This window comes from Echiichthys vipera (assembly GCF_963691815.1).
Source record: "Echiichthys vipera genome assembly, chromosome: 15".
NCBI classification, from domain to species: Eukaryota; Metazoa; Chordata; class Actinopteri; order Perciformes; family Trachinidae; genus Echiichthys; species Echiichthys vipera.
Window position 1 is genome coordinate 26,310,030 of NC_139840.1, and position 27,604 is coordinate 26,337,633.

General features: G+C 44.6%; 1 protein-coding gene across 1 annotated transcript in view; it reads right to left on the reverse strand.

Moving 5' to 3' along the window:
* Positions 1-27,604, reverse strand: part of LOC310958231 (choline transporter-like protein 5-A) — a gene marked incomplete at both ends in the record, with an annotated part of 80,623 nt that overhangs the window by 31,801 nt on the left and 21,218 nt on the right. Inside the window, 8 exons of the mRNA XM_083929080.1 lie at positions 232-344; positions 2,381-2,464; positions 2,896-3,019; positions 4,454-4,514; positions 5,437-5,565; positions 5,972-6,056; positions 10,360-10,444; positions 12,902-12,975. Of these exons, the coding sequence (XP_083785206.1) occupies positions 232-344; positions 2,381-2,464; positions 2,896-3,019; positions 4,454-4,514; positions 5,437-5,565; positions 5,972-6,056; positions 10,360-10,444; positions 12,902-12,975 (755 nt within the window). The remainder of the gene's footprint in view (positions 1-231; positions 345-2,380; positions 2,465-2,895; positions 3,020-4,453; positions 4,515-5,436; positions 5,566-5,971; positions 6,057-10,359; positions 10,445-12,901; positions 12,976-27,604) is intronic.

Here is a 27,604-nt window from a genome sequence, read left to right on the forward strand (position 1 = left end):
ATTGCAAGGCTGCTTGCAGCGGTGTCAGGGGCGTGGCCATTCCAAATGCATGCCTGTTCTGGAAAACCGATCACCCAATAGACTTCACACTGCACTCCCTTGGGTCCTCAGCAACACACGTCATGTGTGAAGTAAATTGGAAGAACGGTTCTCCAGATATGCAAAGGACAGACAGAAAGACGGACAGAGATTCCTTGCTTTATATTTAGATGTCCAGCCCTCAATACACACCGTATGCCAGCAGCAGTATGATAGTGATGATGGTAGTCCACAACAGCAGCCCAGCTGTGAACCTCAGCAGCAGAATGAAGACCAGACTAACAGCCAGGGCTATCAGCAGACCTCTGTCACACATGCACAGACAAAGCATCATGTTAACACAAAAGCTTCTGTATGCACAGACACAACGAGCCCGAGGATCTGTGAAAAAGTCATGTATCTCTACCCCTATCTTCTGTTCCTGTTCTCTGTGTACTCCTAATGGCATCTGCTGGTTTCCACCACACCACAAGAAAAACAACCTCTCAGAGCAGCAGAGTCTCTGACACAGCCTCATGTCTGTCAATGTACACTACACAACAGTGCACTAAAAATGTCTCTGAAAACACTTTATGGGAGAAGTATGCAATACACTATCAGAATTCATTTTTTTAGTTCATGAGCAGTCCGTGACACTGGGTTAGAGACTCCTCTGCTCTGATTGGTTGTTGGTCAGGTGCAGTGGATATAGCAGACGACATTAGGAGCAGAAAAAAGAGGTAGAGCTACATGACTTCACAGACCGTCTGTCTCATTGTTCTGTGAGGATATGGTGAAAATTTCAGGAGAAATTTTTTTACAGAAAGTTACCAACTTCAGCTTTAAAGTGAAATTCCAGCGTAAAATCATCCCATGGTCTTTTTCGCCACTTGCCACATCAAATAAGCCATCGAGACAGTTTTTGTGTAACAACTATTAACAAAGATATCCCGGAGAACAGGCGGACGTGGCTAACAGTGATTAGCTCGGGGCAGTACGGTGAAGGCATTCAAACGTCTTTAAACCACTAATTCTAACAGCAAACCTCTGCAGCAGCATGAGAAGAGTCCCTACACACAAAACAAAGCACCAACAACTTAGTTAGTGAACCCAGAGTTTATTAAAAAAATGTTTTGGGGGCGGCTGGTGCCTCAGTGATTAAAGCAGTTGCCCTATGTAAAGAGGCTGAAGGTCCTCGAGGCAGTGGCCACAGGTTCGACTCTGACCTGCGGCCTTTGCTGTATGTCTCCCCGTCTCTCACCATCTAATGCTGGGAAAACAATAACAATAAAAAAAAGAGTGTTTTAAAAAAGACTTACCTACTGGCCCCTGTACCAGCTCCTCTCATAGTAAAGTCCATTCAAGTGGATTACCAAAGTCAATCCCAAAGGAAGGAGCCCATTGGTGCTTTGTTTTCTGTGTAGGGACTCTTCTCATGCTACTGCAGAGGTTTGCTGTTATTTTCAGCAGTATTAGTGGTTAAAAAAGACGTTTGAATGCCTTCACTGTACTGCCCCGAGCTAATCACTGTTAGCCACGTCCGGCTGTTAGCGACTCCCCCAGATTTCTCTGTTAATAGTTCATACATGAAAAAAACTGTCTTGATGGCTTATTTGATGAGTGCAAGTGTTGAAAAAGACCATGGGATGATTTTAATAAGAATAATAATAATAATGCTTTTTATTTATAGGCACCTTTCTAAGCCCTCAGTTCTCCAGAGATGTACATTTGTTAATATCAGTGCAACACGAACAATAATAAAAATGGGGAGTAAACAAAAGTATCAATCAGGTTAAAATAACAACAACACAGTGCAAATAAGATCAAAGGGAAAAGGCAGTTTTGAACAGATGGGTTTGCAGTTTGGATTTGAAGTGAGGAAGTGTTCCTGAGTTCCAGAGGTAGGCAGTTCCACAGACGGGGAGCAGAGGGGCTGAATGCTCTGCTCCCCATGGGGGTGAGACGGCAGGTGGGACAGTCAGGTGGATGGAGGAGTTATTATTTGATGATTGCAAGTTTTGAAAAAGACCGTGGGATGATTTTACGCTGGAATTTCACTTTAAGAGGTCACTTAGATAGGAACGTGTAGTGCTATTTAGGAGTTCTAAACAGGACTTCTATTGGTAAGATCAAATGTTCTGTAAATACTATGGGCCCAGGGCTTTAGAGGAAATATTAAAGTCTGCAGTCCCAGAAGAAAGGTTTGAAAAGCTTTGGAAGTAAAGTAGACAGAAGCACAGCTGCTGTTGATACGTGTACTAGTCACACATTAGCGCTGATGAACAGTTGGCAACATGCTAAGTAAATATCTTTAACACAAGTTTAGATGCTGTTGTTCTTTGAGTGTTGTGTGTGTCGTTACATTAGTATCCATGCCCACGACTTGGCGTAATCTTCCACTATCTTCATGCCCAGCTCCTTCGTGTCAACTAGTCCTGTTATACTCCTGCACAGAGGAGAGACAGATGAAAAAGGGTCCTGATTAGAGACTGGTCCCATCAATGTGACAACAAAGACAAAGGCAGCAGAAAGACCCAGGGAAAGTTTAACACTGGGCTCTACACATTTGCATTCCAGGTCTCAATGAGCTATTTTTCAGTCACATATCTGGCTTCTTGTACAGTGGAATTTATAATTTCTAATATCAACATCTTGAAATATCCCCTCACTGCCTAACAAAGTATGGCATTCTTTTTTACAGATAGGATTTGCACATGTGGAAGTTCAAATAGAAACCTGTAGAAATATTTCACAAGTGAATTAGTAACAAGACAAACAGAGTAAGTCACTCTACGGCACTCTAGGTTTTAGGGCTGTTAGCTGGTTAGTGCTGTTGAGTGAAGAAAGTAATGTAATATATAACAGAGGGTACAGTACTTGGCAGCATGTTGGAGTTCAGTGACACTGCGTGCCGTTTCCAGAGCGTCTTTAAAGCTGGTTCTGTTGGCTACAGTCACAGTCCCATTCAGAGTGATGAAGTCTGGTAGACATCTCTGGAGAACTGACACACACACACACAGACACACACACAGACACATACACACACACACACACACACACACACACACACACACACACACACACACACACACACACACACACACACACACACACACACACACACACACACACACACACACACACACACACCGTTATGATATTCAACCAAGTGCATTATTGTTTCAAATATGAAGGTGAGAGTGAGCTGACATCTCATGCTAATAACCTTTGGCACTAAGCACCATGATGGTCCAGTGTCTAACGTCATGACCATAGTGCTCCTCTGAAACTGCATTTACATCCACAGAAACATTTCACCTGCTCTATTAATTGATCAATAAAATGTAAATTAGATTGATTAGAGCTGATGGACAGGATATTGTAATGATTTTGGTCTCCAAAAAAACATCTAAGTCTGTCTAGTAATGACTCACATGACCTATTTTTACATTTTGAGATCCTGTACTTGGCATTCAGAACATTAATAAAGCAGCAAACAAATGCAGGGGAGTAATTGCGTCCTGAGCAGAGAATGAAGTCACTCTTCATCTGTGTGTGTTGTAATTTCTCTGTTGTTTGTTTTGGTAGCTGGCAGTGTTGGGTGATTGGATAAATATATAACGGCTATCTGCAATGGATTCGGTTTAATTTTCTTGTGAAATTTTATTTAGCTAATTTATTGGTCAGCTGCTCATCAGCCACTGGGAGAAAACAGCGTGATCGGCATATTAACATATTTTATATTATATTACCATAATATGTGGCATATTAACACATTTTATTTGCCGAAATTCAGGTTTCATTTTGAACATAATTGTTGGACCAGTGGAAAGACTAACCAGGACAGTTTCGGTGACTTTTCTCCAGTTTGAATGAAGTTAATTAATTTATTTTGTTTTGGGTTTTTTTCAATTGGAGTCTGGTGGCTCTGTTCCATATTTAGGATTTTTCTTGACCAAACTAGAGTTGCTGACTGTTGGAACAGTGGAAAGACTAAGATGGGTTTTGCGAGTTTTATTTTGTTTCAGTCCAGTTTTAATGAAGTGTGTTTTGATGAGTTAACAAGGCAACAGAGCTAACAATTTAGCTCTGTGAAAGAAGGAAACTTCAATTCAGAAGGTGTGCGGTTGTATTTTTCTGTTTAATAAGTTGTCTTTTGCTTATTTATTTCCACAGCAAACTTGCCATTCAAAAACATCTCCCAGCTGGGCGAATATATCAGCTATCGCTGGGCTGACGGTGGCCGGTGGAAATTTTTAACACATCACCCAACCTTAGCATCCAGCCAGCCGTGTGTACGTGCATTTGAGTGCATGTAAGTGCATGTGAGTTCCTCCCTTGAAACTGTTGGCCCTCCCAGTTTTTCCATGTTAAACGTGGACATAATTAGTTGAAATGTTCTAAGTTGTGGGGGAGAGAGGCGTCTCGTCCTTACATGGTCTACTAGGTACAATCATGGAAGGACAGTCCTCGTCTCGTAGAACCTGAGATACTGGCTGGAAAAGGAGAGGAGAGACAGGAGGGTTAGAATGATAGTAGTGTGAGTGTTGGGGTACTTTCTGAAGTTATTTGGTCCACACAAACACGGAGAAGACAAATGAAAATTAGTTTTTTTTTGGTTTCCAGCAGTAGGACATCAGGATGCTATACCTTAATATTCGGTCAATTTTCAGTTTTAAACAGGATGGAGCCACACTGGCTCTCACAATATTATATCACTGTAGTCTATGTGGTACATCAGTGATTCCCAAACTTTATGTTCTGAGGTACAGCCCCGTCAGATGAACTCACCTACCCCTTCATCAATTACCAATATGTTGCACTATTAACACTATTCATTATAGAGAAGTGGAAGGCCTATTGTTAATTTTTCATTCAAATGAACTGACCTTATTTAGATTTGTTTGGTAAGCAACTGTACTACTATTACTACTAGTTCTACTACTTAGAGTGAAGCTTCAACAATACATTTAGCTAACTATTTTAACATTTATCCATTACTTTTAGCTATTTAAAAATGTTCATTATTACTTTTAGCTAACCATTTCAAATGTGTATCCATTACTTTTAGCCCATCATTTTAAATGTTAAATACTTTACTTTTAGCTACAGTAACTACTTCAAACATAATTCTAACCATATTAAACTTGTATCCATTATTTTTAGCTATTTATTTCTATTATAGCTATTATCCTAATTTCTATTTTTTTTAAGTCGTAAATGTTAGTTGAGCTGCTGCAAAATCTTTCCAAGTAGTACTCGGTGACAATAGCAGAAGTACGCTTGTAGGCCGACCCCTGGATGGGACATCACTGCTTTTATAACCACACAAAGTGCTGTAAAGTCATTCCTGCTCAGTGTGTTCAATAGTGTCAACATGTTTTTACATGAAGCATACAGTATAATCAGAATTGGTACCTTGTCAGGGTTATTAAATCCAGGCTTACAGAACTGTCTATAGTATTCCCAGTAACTGTTGCTGAGTTTGTGTTGCAGCTGCATCTCAGTGTAGGTGGCAAACTTCTCTGGGCACTTTGACACACACATCTGGAAGTATACAGACAGTTCATTTGTGATTTTATTTACAACAGTTATGGAAATATGGATCTCACCTTTCTCTGCGCGAACATAGTGAGCTAGTATACATCACGCTGCTTTCAGTTAGTTCATGAGCACTAAACAATATGAGCCAATTATTGTTAGCGTACAATGTGACACATTCAATGTCTTCTAAAGTGACATAATAAACGTATGCAGCAGCAGAGATGCTTCAGTAAGCAATGATGTCTAAAGGAAGCTCCATGGAGCATTGTCTTTATTTTCTGAGTCCACTATAAGGAGCTCTGTCTTTAACAAATGAATGAAAATACACCGAATTTCCCTTCCTTGATCTATTTTCTTTAAAAGTGAAGTTTGATCTGGAGATCACTATCAGCAGGTGTCAATGGAGTACCTGAGTTGTGGGGCACTGCAGGTTGATGAGTATAGCAGGGTTGGCACATTTCAAGATGTTGAAATAGAATAGGATGGGTTTCTTCCTGCAAAAAAAGTGTTGGTGTTAAATCACACACATCATTTCCTCAGTCTGCAGTACCACTTTCTTTAGCAGTTACAAAGATCGATACATATAGAAAAAAGAACAATATGCTCCTTAAAACTGCACTTTTGTATCAAATCAATCCAGTAATATATATACACACTGGAGATCAAAATTACAGAACAAATTAATAATACTTGATTTATTCTGAAATATTGTTACGTTTTATTGTCCAGATGTTTATATAATATCCTCTGTGTCTATACCACTGCTGTACTAACATGTGTTTTAAAATAACCAAGGCACTTCAACAAAAACCTTTATTTAGTGAAAAAAACAGTGATCAAAAGTAGAGAACAGTGTTCATTGTGTCAGAAGAGAAGATTTCAACAATGTTTTCTTCTCTAGGATTAAAAAATGAACAGGAAGTGTAGAGGCCACAGCTTTGAATGACTTCAGCACATCTGCACCCACAGGACATCACTAGTTTCTCACACTGCTCTGGTTTGATCTGGGTCCATTCTGACTCAGTCTCTTCCACAGTTCACTAACTGGAGTGGGTTTCTTACACATTACTTTGTCACCAAGGATTTTCCAGAGATTCTCTATGGGGTTTGGATCTGGACTCTGGGTTGGCCATTTCATTGTTTCAATATTCTTAGCTTCAAGGAACTTCTTCACCTGTGTTTCAGTTTGAAAGGGGACATTGAATTGCAGCTGATTTGGAGACAGTTGTAGTGGAGGTGTTGCATGTTGCTGAGGGAGGTTCACATAAACATTTACATTCACCCTGCCATGTAGCTGTACAAGAGGCCCAACTCCTGCTGCAGAAAATATCCCCAAACCATGACATGACATTAAAGTTCAGTACATTTGGGTGTAGAAGTGTCAAATGTCAAGTGTCAGAGTCCAGATCTAAAGCCCATAGAGAATCTCTGGAAAATCCTTGGTAACTAAGTAATGTCTAAGAAACCCACTCCAGTTAGGGAACTGTGGAAGAGACTGAGTCAGAATGGACCCAGATCATTATTTCTAATTTGTTCTCTAATTTTGAGCTCCAGTGTATTTTGGAAAGAGAGTAACTAACTTACTGAATCAAAATAAATATAGATTTTGATGTCAATGGGCTTCACTTATTTTTTGCATGGTATGAATATTTTCAGAAGACAGACTAAAACTCTTCAGAATGTAGCAACAAGGAATCACCAGTAGATGGCAGCACAAACAAAGGATGTGTCTGTATGTCTCAGTCTCACATGAGTCCAACTAAATTACCTTAAAGTGACGGATCATTCTCCTGTAGCCTGGTCAACTACAGGCTGATGATGACAGATGGTATCAGGGGCAATGCAAGAGACAAGGAGTGTGCTTGTACAGCTAACATTAATGGAGTTGCTATTGTGTCCTAATTCAGGGTCTGGATCTTCTGAAGTCTGCCATTTTGTAATCCATCATAACATACGGTGGCCCTGAGAGCTCACAGCACTGCAACTTAGGAAAACACATGCGGATAGATAAAACTCAAGCAAATTAAGAAAACATCTTCATCAATTTGACGACACATTTCGAAGACACACTGCAAATACTACAATACAACACATTAACAAAAAGCAATGCAAAAAGACTGCAGCATACCATTAGTGTTTCCAGAGGACACTTATAAGTGATGCACGTCTGTTTTTTTTCCACCTGTGTTTCGCCTATTCCTGCCCTACTACCCACCAAATAACCCATGACTAGCCGGGGCTTCGACTGCTGTCAAGGCGTAGAAAACACTCTGCCACCTTCAAACTGCAGTCAGAGCTCCAGCTGGAGATGGAGAGCTTTGCCCCACAAAAAGCAGCATTTCTCTCCAGTCAAAAACGCTTAAGTCAGCAACCGATTTGCAGCCTCTTTGTCAGCAGTTGAGGGAAAAGTTTCTTTAACAACAGTAAAAAGGTACAGAAAACAGAGGAGCAGTCACTCAGCTGTTGTTCCCTTAACTTTCCTGTTCCGAGCCCACACCAGTGTAGAGCGAAAGCACGTGGAGTCACAGAATATTACATTTGTATAACTGTAGTATGTGGTGGGCAGTAGGGCAGGACTAGGCGAAACACAGGTGAAGAAAAACAGCTGTGTGCATCACTTTTAGGTGTACCCCTGAAACAATTCCGTTGTGTTGCGCCCTTTTTGCACTGCTTTTTCTTAATGTGTTGTCAAATTGATGAAGATTTTTTCTTAATTTGCTTGTGTTTTCTCTATTTGCATGTGTTTTCTGCTATGAGCTCTCAGGGCAGCTGTAATAACAGGTCAATATGGTCTGCGCTATAACAAAGACTACTTCAAACTCTCACACAGTTTGTTGTGATGTTTGTTCTGTGTAAAGGATGCAACTGAAATGAAGCAGGGTACAATGCTTGAAATAAAACATTTAGAAGTAAAAGTGAGGGAGAGCAACTGGCAGTAGATTGTGCTACTTCACTAAAGCAGGGGCTCTGTGATCCCAGGTTTATCATGATATAAAAAAAGAGAGGTTAGACTTAAACTTAGCTTTGGGTTCACTATGTCAAAACCAGACCCAAATGGAATCTGCAGTTTTCAGCAATGAATAGTGATGCAGAATTTAGTACATTGTTTTTGCTTGGGGTGGAGATATGTTAACATTCAAAAGTTATTTCATACTCTTTGTCCGTGTCATAAGAATCCTGCACCCAGAGTCTATGTGGGCTTGGTCATAACCAAAACAAAAACCAAGGCACATAGCTTTGAAGCTTATCTTGTTCAGGGCCTGTAAAGACACATGAATGATCACAGGTGTATCAAGGCTGCAGGACAATCAGGGCCAGCTGCAGGTAATCAGACTGGATCATTAACACAGGTGCAGTCAGTAAGGTAAAGGGACTGTGTGCACTGTAAGGTCAAATCAATATCATTATATTGATGTCTTGCTGTTCATTGTCAGCTGTCATTTATTTTACATGCCCAGTTAAAACATGTAGATGCTAAGCCCATTTATCAAAGGCTTTTGGTTTTTGCAAACCAAAAGAGTTGGAAGGTATTTTCAGATAGTTAATTTGAGTTACTTTGTGTGGACATAAGGGAGAAAGTAGGGTGTAAAAAGATCGAGCCCGTATTCCCAAAACATCTTCAGGCTAAAAGTAGCTCTTAATCTGCCCATTTAGGAGTTACTCTCTAAAACAATGTATGTATCAGTTCTAACAAAGCATTTTACACCAAAAGCAGCTCCTAAATCTGAGTAAAGTTAGAAGGAGTCAAGAGCCTTAAGAGACTTAGGTCACTAAGGCTGCGTTCACACTGCACGTCTTAATGCACAATTCTGATTTATTGTTTGTCTGTTCTCATTACGTCTTTAAATATGGCCTGACTACAGATTTCTGTGTGAACAGCTCATGCTCCTGAAGTGACCCTGAGTTGATCATTGATGACATCACACCACAACGGTGTTTACGGAAGCAAACATGGAAAAGGCAACCGGTATTGTAGGACTTTATGGTTTAATGCTATGAACAGTGTGTGGTGGCAGCCAGCACTAAATTCTGATTCAAAATGTCAGATTCAATGGGACTTGTGTCCAAAGCAAATCACATATGGGTCACATATGAGCGGAGAAATCCGATTCAGGTCATTGGAACTGCAGGGTGAACGGAGAATGACTAAGAGCGAATGACAAACAATCATAAAATGGCTGCTTGTGGCAATCCGCCGCGTATTCATGTCAACATTTTAGACACCTTTTATGATAGTTGGAAAGCCATCTTTATTGGACATATATTTTCCCACACTTCTTTTTTGTCTTTAATAACTTTTTTAACTTTAATAATGTTCTTTCTCTCATGCACAAGTTGAAAGCTGTTGTGGTTTGCTCCTCTCTCTATCATCATGGTTCCTGTAGTCTGATCATTTTGAGGCTTCTGACATGGATACCTGCTACTTGTTAACAGGCTGTCAGACATGAGAGAGGCTGATAATTCACTGCACACATACTGGACATTCAGCAGTCTTTAGGACTCTTTGTTTTTAGATCTTTATTTGGATATGGAAACATACCTCCTGCAGTATTTCAATCAAGAAGAGACCCAAAACAGCCTTGAAACATGACATCATCCATAGCGACAGGGTTTCTCTAAGCTTAAGACTTCTCCAAATTCCTCAGTAATTGTTGCTCTCAGCAGTTTTGTCAAGAGATTTAAAGAGGACATTCTTCATGAGGTACATCTAGTGCTGTTTAGGAGTCCTCCTAGTGGGAAGATATAATGCTTTGAGTTTACGGGCCTGATGTGGAGAGAGTAATAACAGTGACTTACGCATTGGAAGTCTCCTTCTGACCACAGAACTGGCCAAAGCTGTCTGTTGGATGGAGCACCTTCCTGGGGTCGCCATGTAACCAAGCTGGAGGGACAGACAGACAGACAGACAGACAGACAGACAGTCAGACAGACAGACAGTCAGACAGACAGACAGAGAGACAGACAGACAGTCAGACAGACAGACAGACAGACAGATCATTTAACAGAGGACAGAATACAGGCTGCATCCTTTTAGCAGCATAGGGACTGGGTTACACCTGGTTGTTACAATGGTATTAAATATCTGATATCTGAATATATTTGTTTGTAGACCTTGAAATGTATGAACACAGAATTGTAAATTTCAAATATTACACGTCAGCATACAATCTAAACCTATTTGTAGCTTTGCTCCCAAAAAAAGAAAAATAACGAGTTCTCAGTCTTCGACTATCCAAATCTGTCCAACACAACAGAAAGAGGCTGAGACATCCACTAACAGTGTGTGTGAGGGTAAATAATGAAATGAATTAGTTTCAACCCTTCATTATCACTCAGTGCCAAACATCGCAAAACTAAATCTCGTTAGTGTGATTTATTGGAGCAGCTTTTGTGTTTCCTGCAATGGGATTGTCTCCAAAGTCATTAATATCACTGTTACCTTTATCAGATACCTTTCTCTTTCCTGCACATATGGAAGTCATTTGCTCCTATGATTCACGCTTCAACAGTTTAAAGGTTTTCTTCATATTTTTACAAAGGAAGATATATTCTAAAAATGGACTGATGAATATTGGTGGATAAGCAGGTTTTGTTTTTTCTGTGGATGTGTGCAAAAGCTGCTTCTTAATCGCCTGCCTTTCTTAACTAGTAAACCTTTTCATCATTGTAACATCCACAAATCAACAGTGGGTTAAACAGTTAATGCAATTAATGTCAACAGGAAGAGTGAAGAGAAAGGAGATGTGCGTGGCACTGATGGAAGGAAGAAGGGATGAGACAAAAAGAGATGGGGGCTAAGTACATTGGACAGACGGTGGGTGTGCATGAGAAGGAGGGGGGGTGATGTCATCGGGAATGATGTCATCGTGTTTGGTAGTAGCGGAGCTGGAGTGGAGTGGTTCTTTGTGTTTCTGTGAGTGTGTATGACTGTATTAACAGTATGTCTGCATCCATGCTTTTCATTCACACACACACACACACACACACACACACACACACACACACACACACACACACACACACACACACACACACACACACACACACACACACACACACACACACACACACACACACACACACACACACAAACAAACACACACACACACACACACACACACACACACACACACACACACACACACACACACACACACACACACACACACAGTGACATTTCTTTTACCCCTTTTGTCTCTGAAGGTGGATGGATATCAGTTGTGTCTGTGATGGTTTACATCAGCTGTGTCAGACTGTCAATACTGAACAGAACAAACATTCCAGAGAATTATTGTTGGGAATGGTTTGGGCATTTTTGCAGCTAGAAAAGGAGAAAGAGTGAGCAGTGATCTAAGCGTTGGGTGATATCATAGTAGTAAATAAGATTGGATAAGTGTCCGTCCAGATGATCTCATACTCACACTGAGGCAGAGGCTGTGCCTGCTGTCAGACTCTCTCCCTGATATGGGAAAGCAGCAAACAGCAATCTATTTACACATCCATACAGGCTTGGGCCATATCTATTTTTTTCATACGTTACTGCCCTACTGTATTTTTTTCAGGGTCTATAAAGAGGAACTATAAAGCGCTGCACCATCAGTGTCTTTCCGTTACAAGCTTGTAACGGAAAGACACTCAAATGTTACATTTCAAGTGTTTAGAATCCATCACTACATTCTTAGCAAACCCTTTTTTGTAGTCATGCATACATTAAATACATCATGAAAGCACAAATCCATTCTTTTTATTTTTGTCAATATTAAAAACTGGCTCACAGTGAACAAACATAATTGACATCATTGGGGTTGTGTTTGACAGTTTACGGCAAATAACGATGGCGCTGATAACAGCAAAATTGAATATAAAGTGTGGTTTATCAATCTTACATTTAAATTTTTTTATTGAAATAAGATGCATGCATGACCAATATTTTTGTAGTCTTGCAAAGTAGCCCTGCCCCCATTTGAGAAACACTGGTCTAGCATACAATGTGGTGGGTCTAATAAAATTATGTATTAAACCAAGTGATTCTTGGTGTTCATGTGAGTCCAGCTGCCAAGCAATTTTTGCAGTGAGGTGTGTGTCAAAGTGAATAACTGTGAGAACTCTCCACACACAGAGGTCAGCACAGCACCACTTTATTTCCTACAGCACTAAATAAGGAGCTGCTCAGTGAGTGCATACAAACCAAACACAGTATCATAGTGTGTGTGGCAAAGATTCTGAGAGATCAAGAGGAAACAACAGGAGACGGCTGTGTGTGTGTGTGTGTGTGTGTACGTGTGTGTGTGTGTGTGTGTGTGTGTGTGTGTGTGTTTGTGTGTGTAGCCTCACTCACCCACTATCCCCAGGGCCACATATGCGAAGATGACAATGATGAAGATCAAACAACACAAGATATCAGTGCAGCCTCTGAAAAGACAGAAGAAAGGAGCTGTACACCACAGCAGCAACAGTCCGGCTATACTGTCTGGTAACTTTCTATATACTATATACTGTCCTCATTCTGTATGTTTAGATACAACTTTGACTCAAGTTGAAAATCATCATGAGCCAAACATTGCAGTGTTTAGACAAGTGATAGTGAAGAGCACTTGATACATCATGTACATATATGCAGCTATACTGTAAAGAAAGCACTTCTTTATTCTTGAATTGATTTTCCTCTGATGCTACTGATGGCAACATAACGAAATAAAGAAGCAAGAGAGCTCAGAGTTTACTGAAGAAGACGGAGAGCTGAGATGAATTATAAATGGAATAACTCCAGATTTCCTCAATGTCACAAAGCTGAAAAGATGCAATTACAGATCATAATTACATGTGTGTGTTTGTGAAAATGTCTTTGTGTTGTGTGGAAGTTAATGACTGTGAGGACTGAAGGCAGATTTCAACTACAGGTGTATTGACCCGAAATTACCTTCATTTAAGACCCAGAAGCTTGATGTTCCCTTGGTAACATACATTTTTCCAAACACTGCGGTGACATCATCAGGGTTATCTCAGCCTGAATGTAGAGACTGAAACAACAGGCCCGTTCTACAGCTGCTCCAATATGGTGAAAATCATAATTACAATTATTAAGGGTCAATAATGAGATTACTGATTGACTTTGGAATCATGTATGTATTGAATTTTAAAAAAAGAAAACTTTTTAAAAGACAATTTTCTTGAACTTTAAATATAATTTAACTGAAAAACAAATTGAAAAAAAAACATAAATCTAGAAAAGTAGGTAAATAAATAAATAATAGAATTTTTTTGTAACATGCATCCATTAGAGTATACTTGACTGTAGTGCAAGGTAAACTGAGAATCATAAGCGGCAGTGGCTCAGTCCGTAGGGACAGTTCATGTGACATTTCGTAGATACTGCAAGCCCCCTACTCTTTCAAAACAATACCGTAATGTTTCCACCTTTATCTGTCCCATCCGCTCGACACACACCCAACACCTTGTCATAGGGGGCCTGTGGAACAGTCAGTCTGCTACCCACAAGACTGAGTTTATCTCTGGCTTTGCTACCAAGCGATGCCTTGACTTCCTTGTTCTCACTGAGACTTGGACTGCACCAGCCATCACATCCACCCCCCGAGAGAAGTCATCCGAGTTACAGTACCTGTCCGTCGCAACATCTGATCCCTCTCTCCTTCCTCTTTGGCCCCATCTGTTCTTTCAGCCCTTCATCTGACTCATTCACACTCATGCATCCTAACTCTGCCACAGACTCTCTCCTCTCTACTCTGTCCTCCTCTCTCGACTCTCTGTCCCCTTACCTCACGGCTGTTCCGTAAGTCCTCTCCAGCCCTGTGGTTGTCTGACTCAGTGCGTGCTGAGAGAGCCACTATACGAGCAGCAGAAAGGAAATGGCAGAAACCAAAACACCCTGAAGACCTGCTTACCTATCAATTTCTTCTCTTCTCCTTCACTGCCTCCATCTCTGCTGCCAAAAAGTCTCCTTATCAGACTAAAATTCAGTCCTCCTTCTCAAACCCCAGAAAACTCTGCTCCGCCTTCTCTAACCTCCTTGAACCCCCAGTCCTCCTCCTCCATCCTCACTTCTACCAAGCCACTTTGTCAACTACTTCCTAAAAAAGGTAGATGACATACGCCCTTCATTCTCCACCCCACCTCCTGATTTCACCTTTTCCACCAATCTCATCTTCTTCCCCTTCTCTATCCTCTTTCAACCCCCGATCTCCTGATCAAGTTCTTACTCTTATAACCTCATCCTTTTGGACCTTTCTGCAGCATTTGAAACCAGCAGATCCTTGTTTCCACCCTTCTGGAATAACATATCTCAGGCTCTGCACTCTCCCTGCTCACATGCTACCTAAAAAGAAATGCACATACCGGGTAACTTGGAGAGGCTCTGTGTCAGAACCCTGTCATCTCACTACTAGGGTCTCTCAAGGTTCAGTCCTGGGGCCTCTCCTCTTTTCTCTGTAAACCAACTCTCTCAGTTCTGTTATTCACTCACATGGCTTGTATTTTCACAGCTATCCTGATGACACCCAACTAACTCTCTCTTCTCCTCAGTCCAACACACTCGCAGTAGAACGGAGCTCTGCCTGTCTGACTGACAGATCTCAATGGATGTCCGCACACCACCTGAAACTCAACCTTGACAAGATAGAGTTGCTTTTCCTTCCTGGAAAAGGCTCTCCCACTCAAGACCTTACTGTCACCCTTGACAACTCTGTGGTAGCCCCCATCCAGACTGCAGGGAATCTCCCTTACCGCCAACATTGCTGCAACAACCAGGTCGTGCAGATATATGTTGCATAACGTCAGGAGGATACGTCCTCTTCTGACCCAGTAGGTAGCACAGGTTCTGGTCCAGGCTCTTGTCATATCACACCTTGACTACTGTAACTCCCTCCTGGCTGGTCTCCCTGCCTGTGCCATCCGACCTCTGCAGCTCCTCCAGAATGTAGCGGCTGACTGGTCTTCAACCTACCTAAGTTCTCTCACACTACACCGCTCCACGGCTCCCTTCACTGCCTCCCCATAGCTGCCCGCATCCGTTTAAAGACACTAGCACCTGCTTATCAATCTACGAACGGTTCAGGCCCAGCTTAAATCCAGGACATGAGTAAATCTTACGCCCCAGCCAGCCCTTTCCGCTCTGCAACAGCAAATCGGCTTGCAGATCCCTAAACACAGAGTTCCCAATCAACATCCAGACAGCAGAAAATCTACACTTCTTCCGCCGCAGGCTAAAAGAACATCTCTTTTGACTGCACTTTGGCTAAGAAGATTATTAAAAAAAAAAGCACTTATATGTAGCACTCTGTAGATCGGCTTATTTGAAGCTACTGCACTTACTTAATAACTTGGTCTTCTGGTTTGTACCCTAATTGTTGAATGCACTTTTTGGAAGTTGCTTTGGAAAAAAAAGCATCAGCTAAATGAATTGTAATGTAATGGCCTTGGCTTGGGAACCAAAGGGTTGCCGGTCCCCATACGGACCAAGGGAGAAGGGGGGACTTGTGGCTGGATAGGTGCCATTTCATCCCCTTGGCACTGCCGAAGTGACCCTTGAGCAAGGCACAACACCTTGAAAGTGCTCTGGGCGCTTCTAATGGGGCAGCCCTCTCACTCTGACCTAAGTAAGTAACATGATCAAAAACAGCAGAGTGTAGGAAAAAACTACTACTCAAAACTCCTTAACAACAAGCGCCTGCTAGCTAACATTAGCTTTGTCAGCAAGGTGCAACCAAATGTTGAACAAGACATTTTTGGGCAACTAAAATGTTGCAATTAACTTTAAGAGGGTCAAAGTCCTGTGACTCAAACACAAACACCCAAAAAAAAGTTCACAGCTACAACCTCTATTCACATGAACTTGGGACGTTGTGTAATATAAAAAACGAATACAATGACTTGCAAATCCTTTTCAACCTATATTCAATTGAATACACTACAAAGACAATCTAATGTATGCTCAAACTGATAAACTTTATTGTTTTTTTTGCAAATATTAACTCATTTTTAATTTGATGGCTGCAACATGTTCCAAAAAAGCTGGGACAGGGAAATGTTTACCACTGTGTTACATCACATTTCCTTTGAATAACACTCAATAAGTATTTGAGAACTGAGGACACTAATTGTTGAAGCTTGGTTGGTGGAATTCTTTTCCATTCTTGCTTGATGTATGACTTAATTTGCTCAACAGTCAGGGGTCTCACTTGTTGTATTTTGTCATTTCAATGGGAGACAGGTCTGGACTGTGCAGGCCAGTCTAGAAGCCCCGCTGTTTAAACACAGCAGAATGAAAGAAAGTGCAGAATGTGGTTTGGCATTGTCTTGCTGAAATAAACAGGGACGTCCCTGAAAAAGACACATGGATGGCAGCATATGTTGCTCCAAAACCTGTATGTACCTTTCAGCATTAGTGGGGCCTTCACAGATGACTATAGTCCGTCTCATGCACCGCCCTAAAGACACGCCAATCAACCAATCATAGAGAACTACAGACAGTGACGAGTATGTCTCATCAGAAAATGAAAACGAAACTACCGTGTGCTAACAGAACGCAAGCGTCAGACAATCGCGTCGCATCGACACTGTCTGTGGACACTTACACACAGAATGTGTGTAACAAGCTGTAAAATATGTACCTATAAAAACAGGTAAATGTCCTGTGCACCAGCGGTCTCCTTATGTGTTTAACACACACACACACACATACACACAAGGTGCACACATCAGATGGTAAAACAAGGAGCCTTTTCAACCACCTAAAGAGACAACATCCTAAACAGTGTGCTAAGAGTGAAACAGTGAGGAGATCATCCACACCACAGCCAGCAGAGGAAACAGGGAGCTTCTGGCAGCTCTTTGTCAAATGTCCACTGTACCTGACACACTAAATCAAATCTGTTCAGAAAGGTTCTTTGTCCTAAATGCTCTGTTATATATTTTCTCTTTTAGGGCTACAGCCTATTTGCCCGCATCCGTTTAAAGATACTAGCACCTGCTTATCAATCTACGAACGGATCAGGCCCAGCTTAAATCCAGGACATGAGTAAATCTTACGCCCCAGCCCGCCCTTTCCGCTCTGCAACAGCAAATCGGCTTGCAGCTCCCTAAACACAGAGTTCCCAATCAACATCCAGACAGCAGAAAATCTACACTTCTTCCGCCGCAGGCTAAAAGAACATCTCTTTTGACTGCACTTTGGCTAAGAAGATTATTAAAAAAAAAAGCACTTATATGTAGCACTCTGTAGATCGGCTTATTTGAAGCTACTGCACTTACTTAATAACTTGGTCTTCTGGTTTGTACCCTAATTGTTGAATGCACTTTTTGGAAGTTGCTTTGGAAAAAAAAGCATCAGCTAAATTAATTGTAATGTAATGGCCTTGGCTTGGGAACCAAAGGGTTGCCGGTCCCCATACGGACCAAGGGAGGAGGGTGGACTTGTGGCTGGATAGGTGCCATTTCATCCCCTTGGCACTGCCGAAGTGACCCTTGAGCAAGGCACAACACCTTGAAAGTGCTCTGGGCGCTTCTAATGGGGCAGCCCTCTCACTCTGACCTAAGTAAGTAACATGATCAAAAACAGCAGAGTGTAGGAAAAAACTACTACTCAAAACTCCTTAACAACAAGAGCCTGCTAGCTAACATTAGCTTTGTCAGCAAGGTGCAACCAAATGTTGAACAAGACATTTTTGGGCAACTAAAATGTTGCAATTAACTTTAAGAGGGTCAAAGTCCTGTGACTTAAACACAAACACCCAAAAAAAAGTTCACAGCTACAACCTCTATTCACATGAACTTGGGCGTTGTGTAATATAAAAAACGAATACAATGACTTGCAAATCCTTTTCAACCTATATTCAATTGAATACACTACAAAGACAATCTAATGTATGCTCAAACTGATAAACTTTATTGTTTTTTTTGCAAATATTAACTCATTTTTAATTTGATGGCTGCAACATGTTCCAAAAAAGCTGGGACAGGGAAATGTTTACCACTGTGTTACATCACATTTCCTTTGAATAACACTCAATAAGTATTTGAGAACTGAAGACACTAATTGTTGAAGCTTGGTTGGTGGAATTCTTTTCCATTCTTGCTTGATGTATGACTTAATTTGCTCAACAGTCTGGTGTCTCACTTGTTGTATTTTGTCATTTCAATGGGAGACAGGTCTGGACTGTGCAGGCCAGTCTAGAAGCCCCGCTGTTTAAACACAGCAGAATGAAAGAAAGTGCAGAATGTGGTTTGGCATTGTCTTGCTGAAATAAACAGGGACGTCCCTGAAAAAGACACATGGATGGCAGCATATGTTGCTCCAAAACCTGTATGTACCTTTCAGCATTAGTGGGGCCTTCACAGATGACTATAGTCCGTCTCATCAGAAAATGAAAACGAAACTACCGTGTGCTAACAGAACGCAAGCGTCAGACAATCGCGTCGCATCGACACTGTCTGTGGACACTTACACACAGAATGTGTGGAACAAGCTGTAAAATATGTACCTATAAAAACAGGTAAATGTCCTGTGCACCAGCGGTCTCCTTATGTGTTTAACACACACACACACACATACACACACACAGTCACACAACGTGCACACATCAGATGGTAAAACAAGGAGCCTTTTCAACCACCTAAAGAGACAACATCCTAAACAGTGTGCTAAGAGTGAAACAGTGAGGAGATCATCCACACCACAGCCAGCAGAGGAAACAGGGAGCTTCAGGCAGCTCTTTGTCAAACGTCCACTGTACCTGACACACTAAATCAAATCTGTTCAGAAAGGTTCTTTGTCCTAAATGCTCTGTTATTGTCACGAATCCCCGGCCATGAGGTCTGTTTGGGTGTTTTTTGTTATGTCTTGTGGTGTTTGTCACTTTCCTGACAGTGCTCGGGGGCGTGTCCTTCTTTGGCTGCTCACACACCTGGCTGAGGTCACCCACACACCTGCTCCTCATCAATCCCCTGCAGTACTTAAGGAGCAGCCACACATGCAGTGAACGCCGGATCGTTGTGAAGTATTGTGTATGCTACCGCATTTTCCAGCCACTTGTCGTCGTTGCTACTGTTGGTTGTCTGTCTGCCTCAGCCTGCTGGAGCTGCCCTCTTACAATCCGTGCAACTAACCGTGTCTCTCTGCCTCAGGAATCATTCCAGGAAGTCAGCCCGGGAGCCCAGTCCGCTTAGCCCCGCCGCCTGTGAGCCAGCCACTCTCTGGACCTTCCACACCTCTGGGATCCAAACCTCGCCTGCCAGCTTCTCTGTTCTTCACCACCTCACGCTTTTATCTAATAAACTATTTAAACACTGCCTTTTGTCCGATCTGCCTCTGGGTCCTCCTCAGAACCCTGACAGTACGATCCGGCCATGACGGACCCAGCGGATTTGGACAGACTACGTCAAGCCATAACCCATCAAGAATCTGTTTTAGGACAACATGGTAAGGCCCTCAGAGAAATCACAACTGGGTTACAGACTCTTACCACCAGCTTGACTGTCTTTCGAGCCCAACTCGGCTCACAAGCCAGCGTCGCCTCTGTGCCCGGGCCCTCTGCTGCTGCCGCCTCACTCTCCTCCTCCGATCGGGAGCCCTGGGTTCCCGCACCTGAGAGGTATGATGGTAATCTCGGCCATTGTCGCTCCTTTTTATTGCAATGTGGACTCGTTTTTGACCAGCAGCCCCGCACCTATGCAACTGAGAGGTCAAAGATAGCTTATTTGATTGGGCTCCTCCGAGGTGAAGCGCTGGAGTGGGCTTCTGCTGCATGGGAGAAGCAGTTACTAGTCACCGCCACCTACGCCGCATTCACAGGGGAGATGCGTAAGCTGTTCGACCATCCTATAAGGGGTAAAGATGCATCTAAGAGGTTGTTTGCACTGCGACTGGGGGGTCGCAGTGTGGCCGAATACGCCATTGAGTTACGCACTTTAGCAGTGGAAAGCGGTTGGAATGATGATGCACTTTCTGCTGTTTTTTCTAATGGTTTGACTGGGCAAGAGATGAGCTCATCCTTCAAAAGGTCAGAGAGTTCCAGTTTGGACGATTTGATCTCACTCGCTATCCGCATTGACAACCGCTGCCGGGAACGCCGGAGAGAGAGACGCCAGGCTGGAGGCTACGAACACTCCCGGGCTCCCCGCTCTGCTGGTTCTGTAAGCCCCGCATCCCCCAACCCAGCTCCAGTTCCTCAGGACGTCTCCAGGAGGGAGAGTTCCCCGGCTGCCGAGCCCATGCAGCTGGGTCGTTACCAGTTGGATGAGGAGGAGCGTCAGCGACGCAGAAGAACTAACAGCTGTCTCTACTGCGGCCAGCCCGGTCACTACATTGCCACCTGCTCCCAGCGGCAGTCAAACGGGCAGGCTCGCTAGTAGGAGGAAGCGTCCTAGCGAGTCGCGCCTCTGTTTCCCAAGCTTCCCATCAGCGAACCCCGCTTCATCTCTCACCTTCCGGCGCTGTGTAAAGCGGCAGCCAGCAACAGTTGCTCCCTCTCCTTTCCGCATTTTTTTGCTATTTTATCTTATTTTACTGTCTTTTTATTAGTACTTTTTCCTGTAAGTCGTAGTGCTAACCTTAGCCAACTATGTTCGTGAACTTTCTTACGTGTTTTTTGTCCGTTTGTCTCATTCTTGGGACTATTTTTGCCGACCGCGTCTCCGTCTGGACGCAACAATGCGGCGGCTCCATTGTTTACACCCGTGAACAGCTGTTGTCGCTAGCACCAACGGCGCTAATGCGGGAGAGGCCTGAAATCCCCAAAGAACTGAGGAGAAAGTACAGGGGATGTAAGGCTGGACGTAAACAACGGGAAAAGAAGAGGAGATATAAACCATCTCTCCCTTCGATCACCATGGGGAACGTAAGGTCGCTGGCTAACAAGATGGACGAGCTGGCGGGCCTGGTGAAGACTCAGTGGATGTATCGTGTGAGCAGTGTGCTGTGTTTCACGGAGACGTGGCTCCACGAGGACATCCCGGACTCGAACGTAACTGTGGACGGCTTTCAGACTGTGCGGGCGGACAGGAGTCACCGTGAGAGTGGCAAGAGGAAAGGTGGGGGACTTGCTATTCTTATTAACAACAAGTGGTGTCATCCTGGACACGTTACTGTAAAGGAGCGTGTGTGTAGCCCGGACATTGAGCTGCTTGCTGTGAGTCTGCGGCCATACTATCTGCCGAGGGAGTTTTCACACGTGATCGTTCTGGTTGTTTACGTTCCTCCGACTGCAAACGCGGCGCGAGCGAGTGACGTCATCCACACCGTCGTCGCGGGACTTCAGACACGGCACCCAGACGCATTCATTGCAATATCTGGGGACTTCAACCACATCACTCTGGCTGCAACACTGCCCACTTTCAAGCAGTTTGTGGACTGTCCCACCAGGGAAAACAAGACACTGGACCTGCTGTATGCGAATGTTAAGGAGGCTTACAGCTCCACTGCCCTTCCTCCTCTTGGAAGATCAGATCACAACCTCATCCATCTGCAGCCCCTGTATAAGCCCCAAGTCCAGCGGCTTCCTGTGACCACCAGGACTGTGAGGAGATGGTCACAGGAGACTGACAAAGCTTTACAGGGTTGCTTTGAACTCACAGACTGGGATTTGCTCTGTAATTCACATGGGGAGGACCTTGATGATCTCACGGACTGCATAACAGGGTACATCAATTTCTGTGTGGACAGCGTTGTTCCTACAGAGACTGTACTCTGTTTCCCAAATAACAAGCCGTGGGTCACCAGAGACATCAAGGTCCTGCTGAATGCGAAGAAGAGGGCCTTCAGAGAGGGGGACAGAGAGCAGATGAGGCAGGTCCAGAGGGAGCTGAAGGAGAGGATCCAACAGGGCAAAGACACCTACAGGAGGAAGCTGGAGCACAAACTCCAGCAGAACAACTTAAAGGACGTGTGGAGCGGCATGAGGAGCATCACTGGCTACAAACCATCTGGTAGCCAGACGGTAGGAGGTGGTACTGAACGTGCCAATGAGCTCAATCTGTTCTTCAACAGATTTGACCAAAGGGCTCTGGACCACCCCCCCACGGCTCCTCTACAACCACCCACCTCCAAACCTCCAACCCTGCTGACACCTCCCCCTCAATTCCTTCCTGATTTTGCCCTACCTGTCCCCTCCCCCCCGCCATCACCTCTCTCCACCCCCACCAACACACACAGCAGACAGACCTTCACTGCAGAGCAGGTGAGGAAGGAGCTGTGCAGACTCCGCCCAGGCAAGGCAGCGGGTCCCGACGGTGTCAGCCCGAGGGTCCTCAAAACTTGTGCGATCCAGCTGTGTGGAGTCCTGCAGTACATCTACAACCTCAGCCTGAGTCTCGAGAAGGTCCCTGTGCTGTGGAAGACATCCTGCCTGGTACCATTACCAAAGAAGGTGCGTCCCAGCACCTCAGAAGACTACAGACCGGTGGCGCTGACGTCGCACCTGATGAAGTCCCTGGAGAGGCTGGTTCTTTCACTTCTTCGGCCCCTGGTCAGCTCATCACTGGACCCTCTACAGTTTGCCTACCAGCCGAGACTAGGAGTGGAGGATGCTATCATCTTCCTGCTCAACCGTGCTTGCGCCCACCTGGACAGAGCGGGGACCACAGTGAGAATCTTGTTCATGGACTTCTCAAGTGCGTTCAACACCATCCGGCCTGCTCTGCTGGGACGGAAGCTGACGGCGATGCAGGTGGACCCTCCCCTGGTTTCCTGGATTACGGATTACTTGACGGGTCGACCACAGTATGTCAGACTGCAGGACGGAGTGTCTGACACCGTGGTCTGCAGCACTGGAGCTCCACAGGGTACTGTTCTTTCCCCATTTCTGTTCACCCTGTACACCTCAGACTTTCAGTTCCTCTCTGAGTCCTGCCACCTGCAGAAGTTTGCCGACGATTCTGCAATTGTTGGCTGTGTCAGTGAGGGGAAGGAGGAGGAGTACAGGGGCGTTGTGGACTCCTTTGTCGACTGGTGTGCAGCTAATCACCTGATTCTAAACGCCACCAAGACTAAGGAGCTAGTGGTGGATTTCCGCAGGAGTAAATCTGCCCCCACACCCATCTCCATCAACGGACTGACTGTGGATGTTGTCCAGGATTACAAATATCTTGGAGTACACCTGGACAACAAACTGGACTTTTCCAAGAACACTGAGGCTGTATACAAGAAGGGCCAGAGTCGTCTCTATTTCCTGAGGAGGCTCCGGTCATTCAATGTTTGTAACACCATGCTGAGGATGTTCTATCAGTCAGTGGTAGCCAGTGCCATCTTCTTTGCTGTTGTGTGCTGGGGCAGCAGACTGAGGGCAGCAGACGCAAAGAGGATCAGTAAGATAATCAGGAAGGCTGGCTCCGTCCTGGGGGTCACACTGGACTCTTTGGTGGAGGTGTCTGAGAGGAGGATGCTGTCTAAACTGCACAGCATCCTGGACAATAACTCTCACCCTCTCCACCAGCTGCTGACCTCCAGCAAAAGCACATTCAGCCATAGACTCATTCTCCCTCAGTGTAATACTGAACGCCGGAGGAAGTCTTTTCTTCCGGCGGCCATCAAACTTTATAATTCATCTCCCCCCAGTCAGGTAAGGAACAGTGGAGACACTGTATCCTGAAAATGTCACTTTGTCACTTTATACCATCACTGCACCACTTTATTCAGTTGTACTTTATTCAGTTGTACTGTCACTTACTTCAGTAAGTAATGCTGCTATACCACACTGTCACTTTATATCACCACTACATCACTTTATTTATTTATTAATGGTTTACTGTAACTATCTGCTGATACACTTACTGTACTTTAGGACATGCTGCTACATTTCACTGTGGTTTACTGTAACTGACTTAAGTACGAAATGCTGCTACACTCCACTGTGCCATACTGTCACTTAGTTCTGTAGGACATGCTGCTACATTTTTAACATTTTTAACACTTATAACTTATCGCTCCTTCTCACTTATCTAGTTTGTTCTTATTTTATTTCAATCTGCTGCTAAACTGCACGCTGCGTATTGTTGTATATACCTACGCTTAACCACGACGTCTGTTGCACTCTGTCACACTTGGTTCATTGCTTGATTTATCTGACGTTAGCTTTATTTTGATTTGATTTATGTTTATGCTTATTGTTACTCTGATCCTTTTCCGCCTTTGTATCGAAACTGTTGCACAATAATTTCCCTCGGGATAAATAAAGCTTCTTGAATCTTGAATCTTGAATCTTCACATTACTCTCTCCCATAAAGGTCAGTCCATTACACTGCAGGCTTTGATTGATTCAGGGGCAGATGAAAGTTTTCTGGATTCTCTTGTTGTCAAACAGCTCGGCCTCTCCACGGTGCCTCTGGAGGTTCCCTTGGAGGCTAAGACCCTGGATGACAGACTCCTGGCCAGATTGAAAATCAAGACCTGCCCAGTCCGTCTCCAGCTCTCTGGTAATCATATTGAGGACATTAGCTTTTTTGTTTTGGACTCACCTTACATGCCTGTTATCCTCGGTTACACTTGGTTAACCAAACACAATCCCCATATAGACTGGTCTGCAGCCAAAATCCTGAACTGGAGTGTGTTCTGCCATGCTAATTGCCTTAGATCAGCTCAGCCCCAGCCCATCACTAGCCCTAACTCTAGCCCTGACGCCCCAGACCTTAATCATGTGCCCCCTTTCTATCACGATCTCAAAGAGGTGTTTAGCAAGCTTCAGGCCTTGTCCCTACCCCCCCATCGCCCATATGACTGCAGTATCGACCTGTTACCTGGTGCCACGTTGCCTGGAGGCCGCCTGTATAACATCTCCAAACCTGAGAGAGAGGCTATGGAGACGTACATTAGGGACTCCTTGGCAGCTGGCATCATCAGGCCTTCCTCCTCGCCACTAGGGGCGGGTTTCTTTTTTGTGAGCAAGAAGGATAAGAGCCTAAGACCTTGCATTGACTTCCGGGGCCTCAACAACATAACTGTTAAGAACAAGTACCCTCTACCTCTGATGTCTGCCGCCTTTGATTCCCTCCAGGGGGCGACAGTCTCCACTAAATTGGACCTGCGCAATGCCTACCACCTGGTGCGTATCAGACAAGGGGATGAGTGGAAGACTGCTTTCAATACGCCATTAGGACATTTTGAGTACCTGGTCATGCCTTTCGGACTTACGAATGCTCCAGCTGTTTTTCAGTGCCTAGTTAATGATGTCCTTAGAGATATGTTGGGTCGTTTTGTTTTTGTGTACCTGGATGATATTCTTATTTTTTCCAAAGACCCCATTGAACATGTCCAGCATGTCCGGCAAGTGTTGCAGAGACTCCTGGAGAATCGCCTTTACGCCAAGGCCGAGAAGTGTGAGTTTCATGCCTCCACTGTCTCATTCCTCGGGTACGTAGTCTTACACGGACAGGTTAAGATGGACTCTGCTAAGGTCCAAGCCGTCCAGGAGTGGCCTCGCCCTGAGTCCAGGAAGCAGCTACAGAGGTTTCTTGGATTTGCTAATTTTTATAGGAGGTTCGTTCGGAATTACAGTCGTATTGCTGAACCCTTGACTTCACTCACCTCTGTTAACAGACCCTATTCCTGGTCCACTGAGGCGGAGAGCGCGTTCCAGGGGCTTAAGGACCTGTTCACCTCTGCCCCCATCCTCACCCAGCCTGATCCCACCTCTCAGTTCGTGGTTGAGGTGGATGCCTCCAACATCGGGGTTGGAGCGGTTCTCTCTCAGCGCTCCCCTAAGGACGGCAAATTGCATCCATGTGCCTACTTTTCTCGTCGTCTGTCTCCTTCAGAGAGGAATTATGATGTAGGTAACAGGGAGTTGCTGGCGGTGAAGATGGCCTTGGAGGAGTGGCGCCATTGGTTGGAGGGGGATGAACATCCGTTCTTGGTTTGGACAGATCATAAGAACCTGGAGTATATCCAGACTGCCAGACGACTCAACCCTCGCCAGGCCAGGTGGGCTTTGTTTTTCGGTCGCTTTAAGTTCTCTCTGACCTACAGGCCTGGATGCCAGAACACCAAACCAGACGCCTTATCCCGAGTGTTCTGCAAGGAGGGGGATTTGGACGAGGTGGCTGATACCATTGTTCCTCGTTCCTGTGTTGTTGGCGCCATCACCTGGGACATCGAGAAGGAGGTCAGAGAGGCACTTGTGACCCAGCCCGATCCAGGTAACGGCCCTCCTGACCATCTGTTTGTGCCCCAGTCTGTCCGACCCTCTGTGTTGTCGTGGGCTCACGCTTCCAGGTTGACCTGCCACCCAGGGATTGCTCGCACCCTAGCTTTCCTCCGCAGAAGGTTTTGGTGGCCGTCGGTGGAGGCTGACACCAAGTCCTATGTCTCTGCTTGTCGCGTCTGCGCTCAGAACAAGGGCTCCAATCTTCGATCCGCTGGACAACTTCACCCCCTGCCCATTCCTCGGCGTCCGTGGTCCCATATTGCTCTAGACTTTGTAACTGGCCTGCCACCATCTGAGGGTAAGACGGTGGTTCTCACTGTAGTCGACCGATTCAGTAAGTTTGCTAGGTTTCTACCCCTGCCCAAACTCCCTTCTGCCAAGGAGATGGCTGATATTCTGGTCAGGGAGATTTTTTGTGTCCACGGTCTGCCCTGTGACTTGGTGTCTGACAGGGGCCCCCAGTTCGTGTCCTCCGTATGGAAAGCATTCTGCGTTGCTATCGGGGCCTCGGTCAGTTTAACTTCTGGTTTTCATCCCCAGTCCAACGGCCAGGCGGAGCGGGCCAACCAAAAGATGGAGAGCTCCCTCCGTTGCCTGGTCTCATCAAACCCCACCACCTGGGCTACTCAACTTCCCTTGGTCGAATACGCCCACAACACCTTGCCTACCTCTGCCACAGGTCGTCGTTGCTACTGTTGGTTGTCTGTCTGCCTCAGCCTGCTGGAGCTGCCCTCTTACAATCTGTGTCTGCAAGTAACCGTGTCTCTCTGCCTCAGGAATCATTCCAGGAAGTTAGCCCGGGAGCCCAGTCCGCTTAGCCCCGCCGCCTGTGAGCCAGCCACTCTCTGGACCTTCCACACCTCTGGGATCCAAACCTCGCCTGCCAGCTTCTC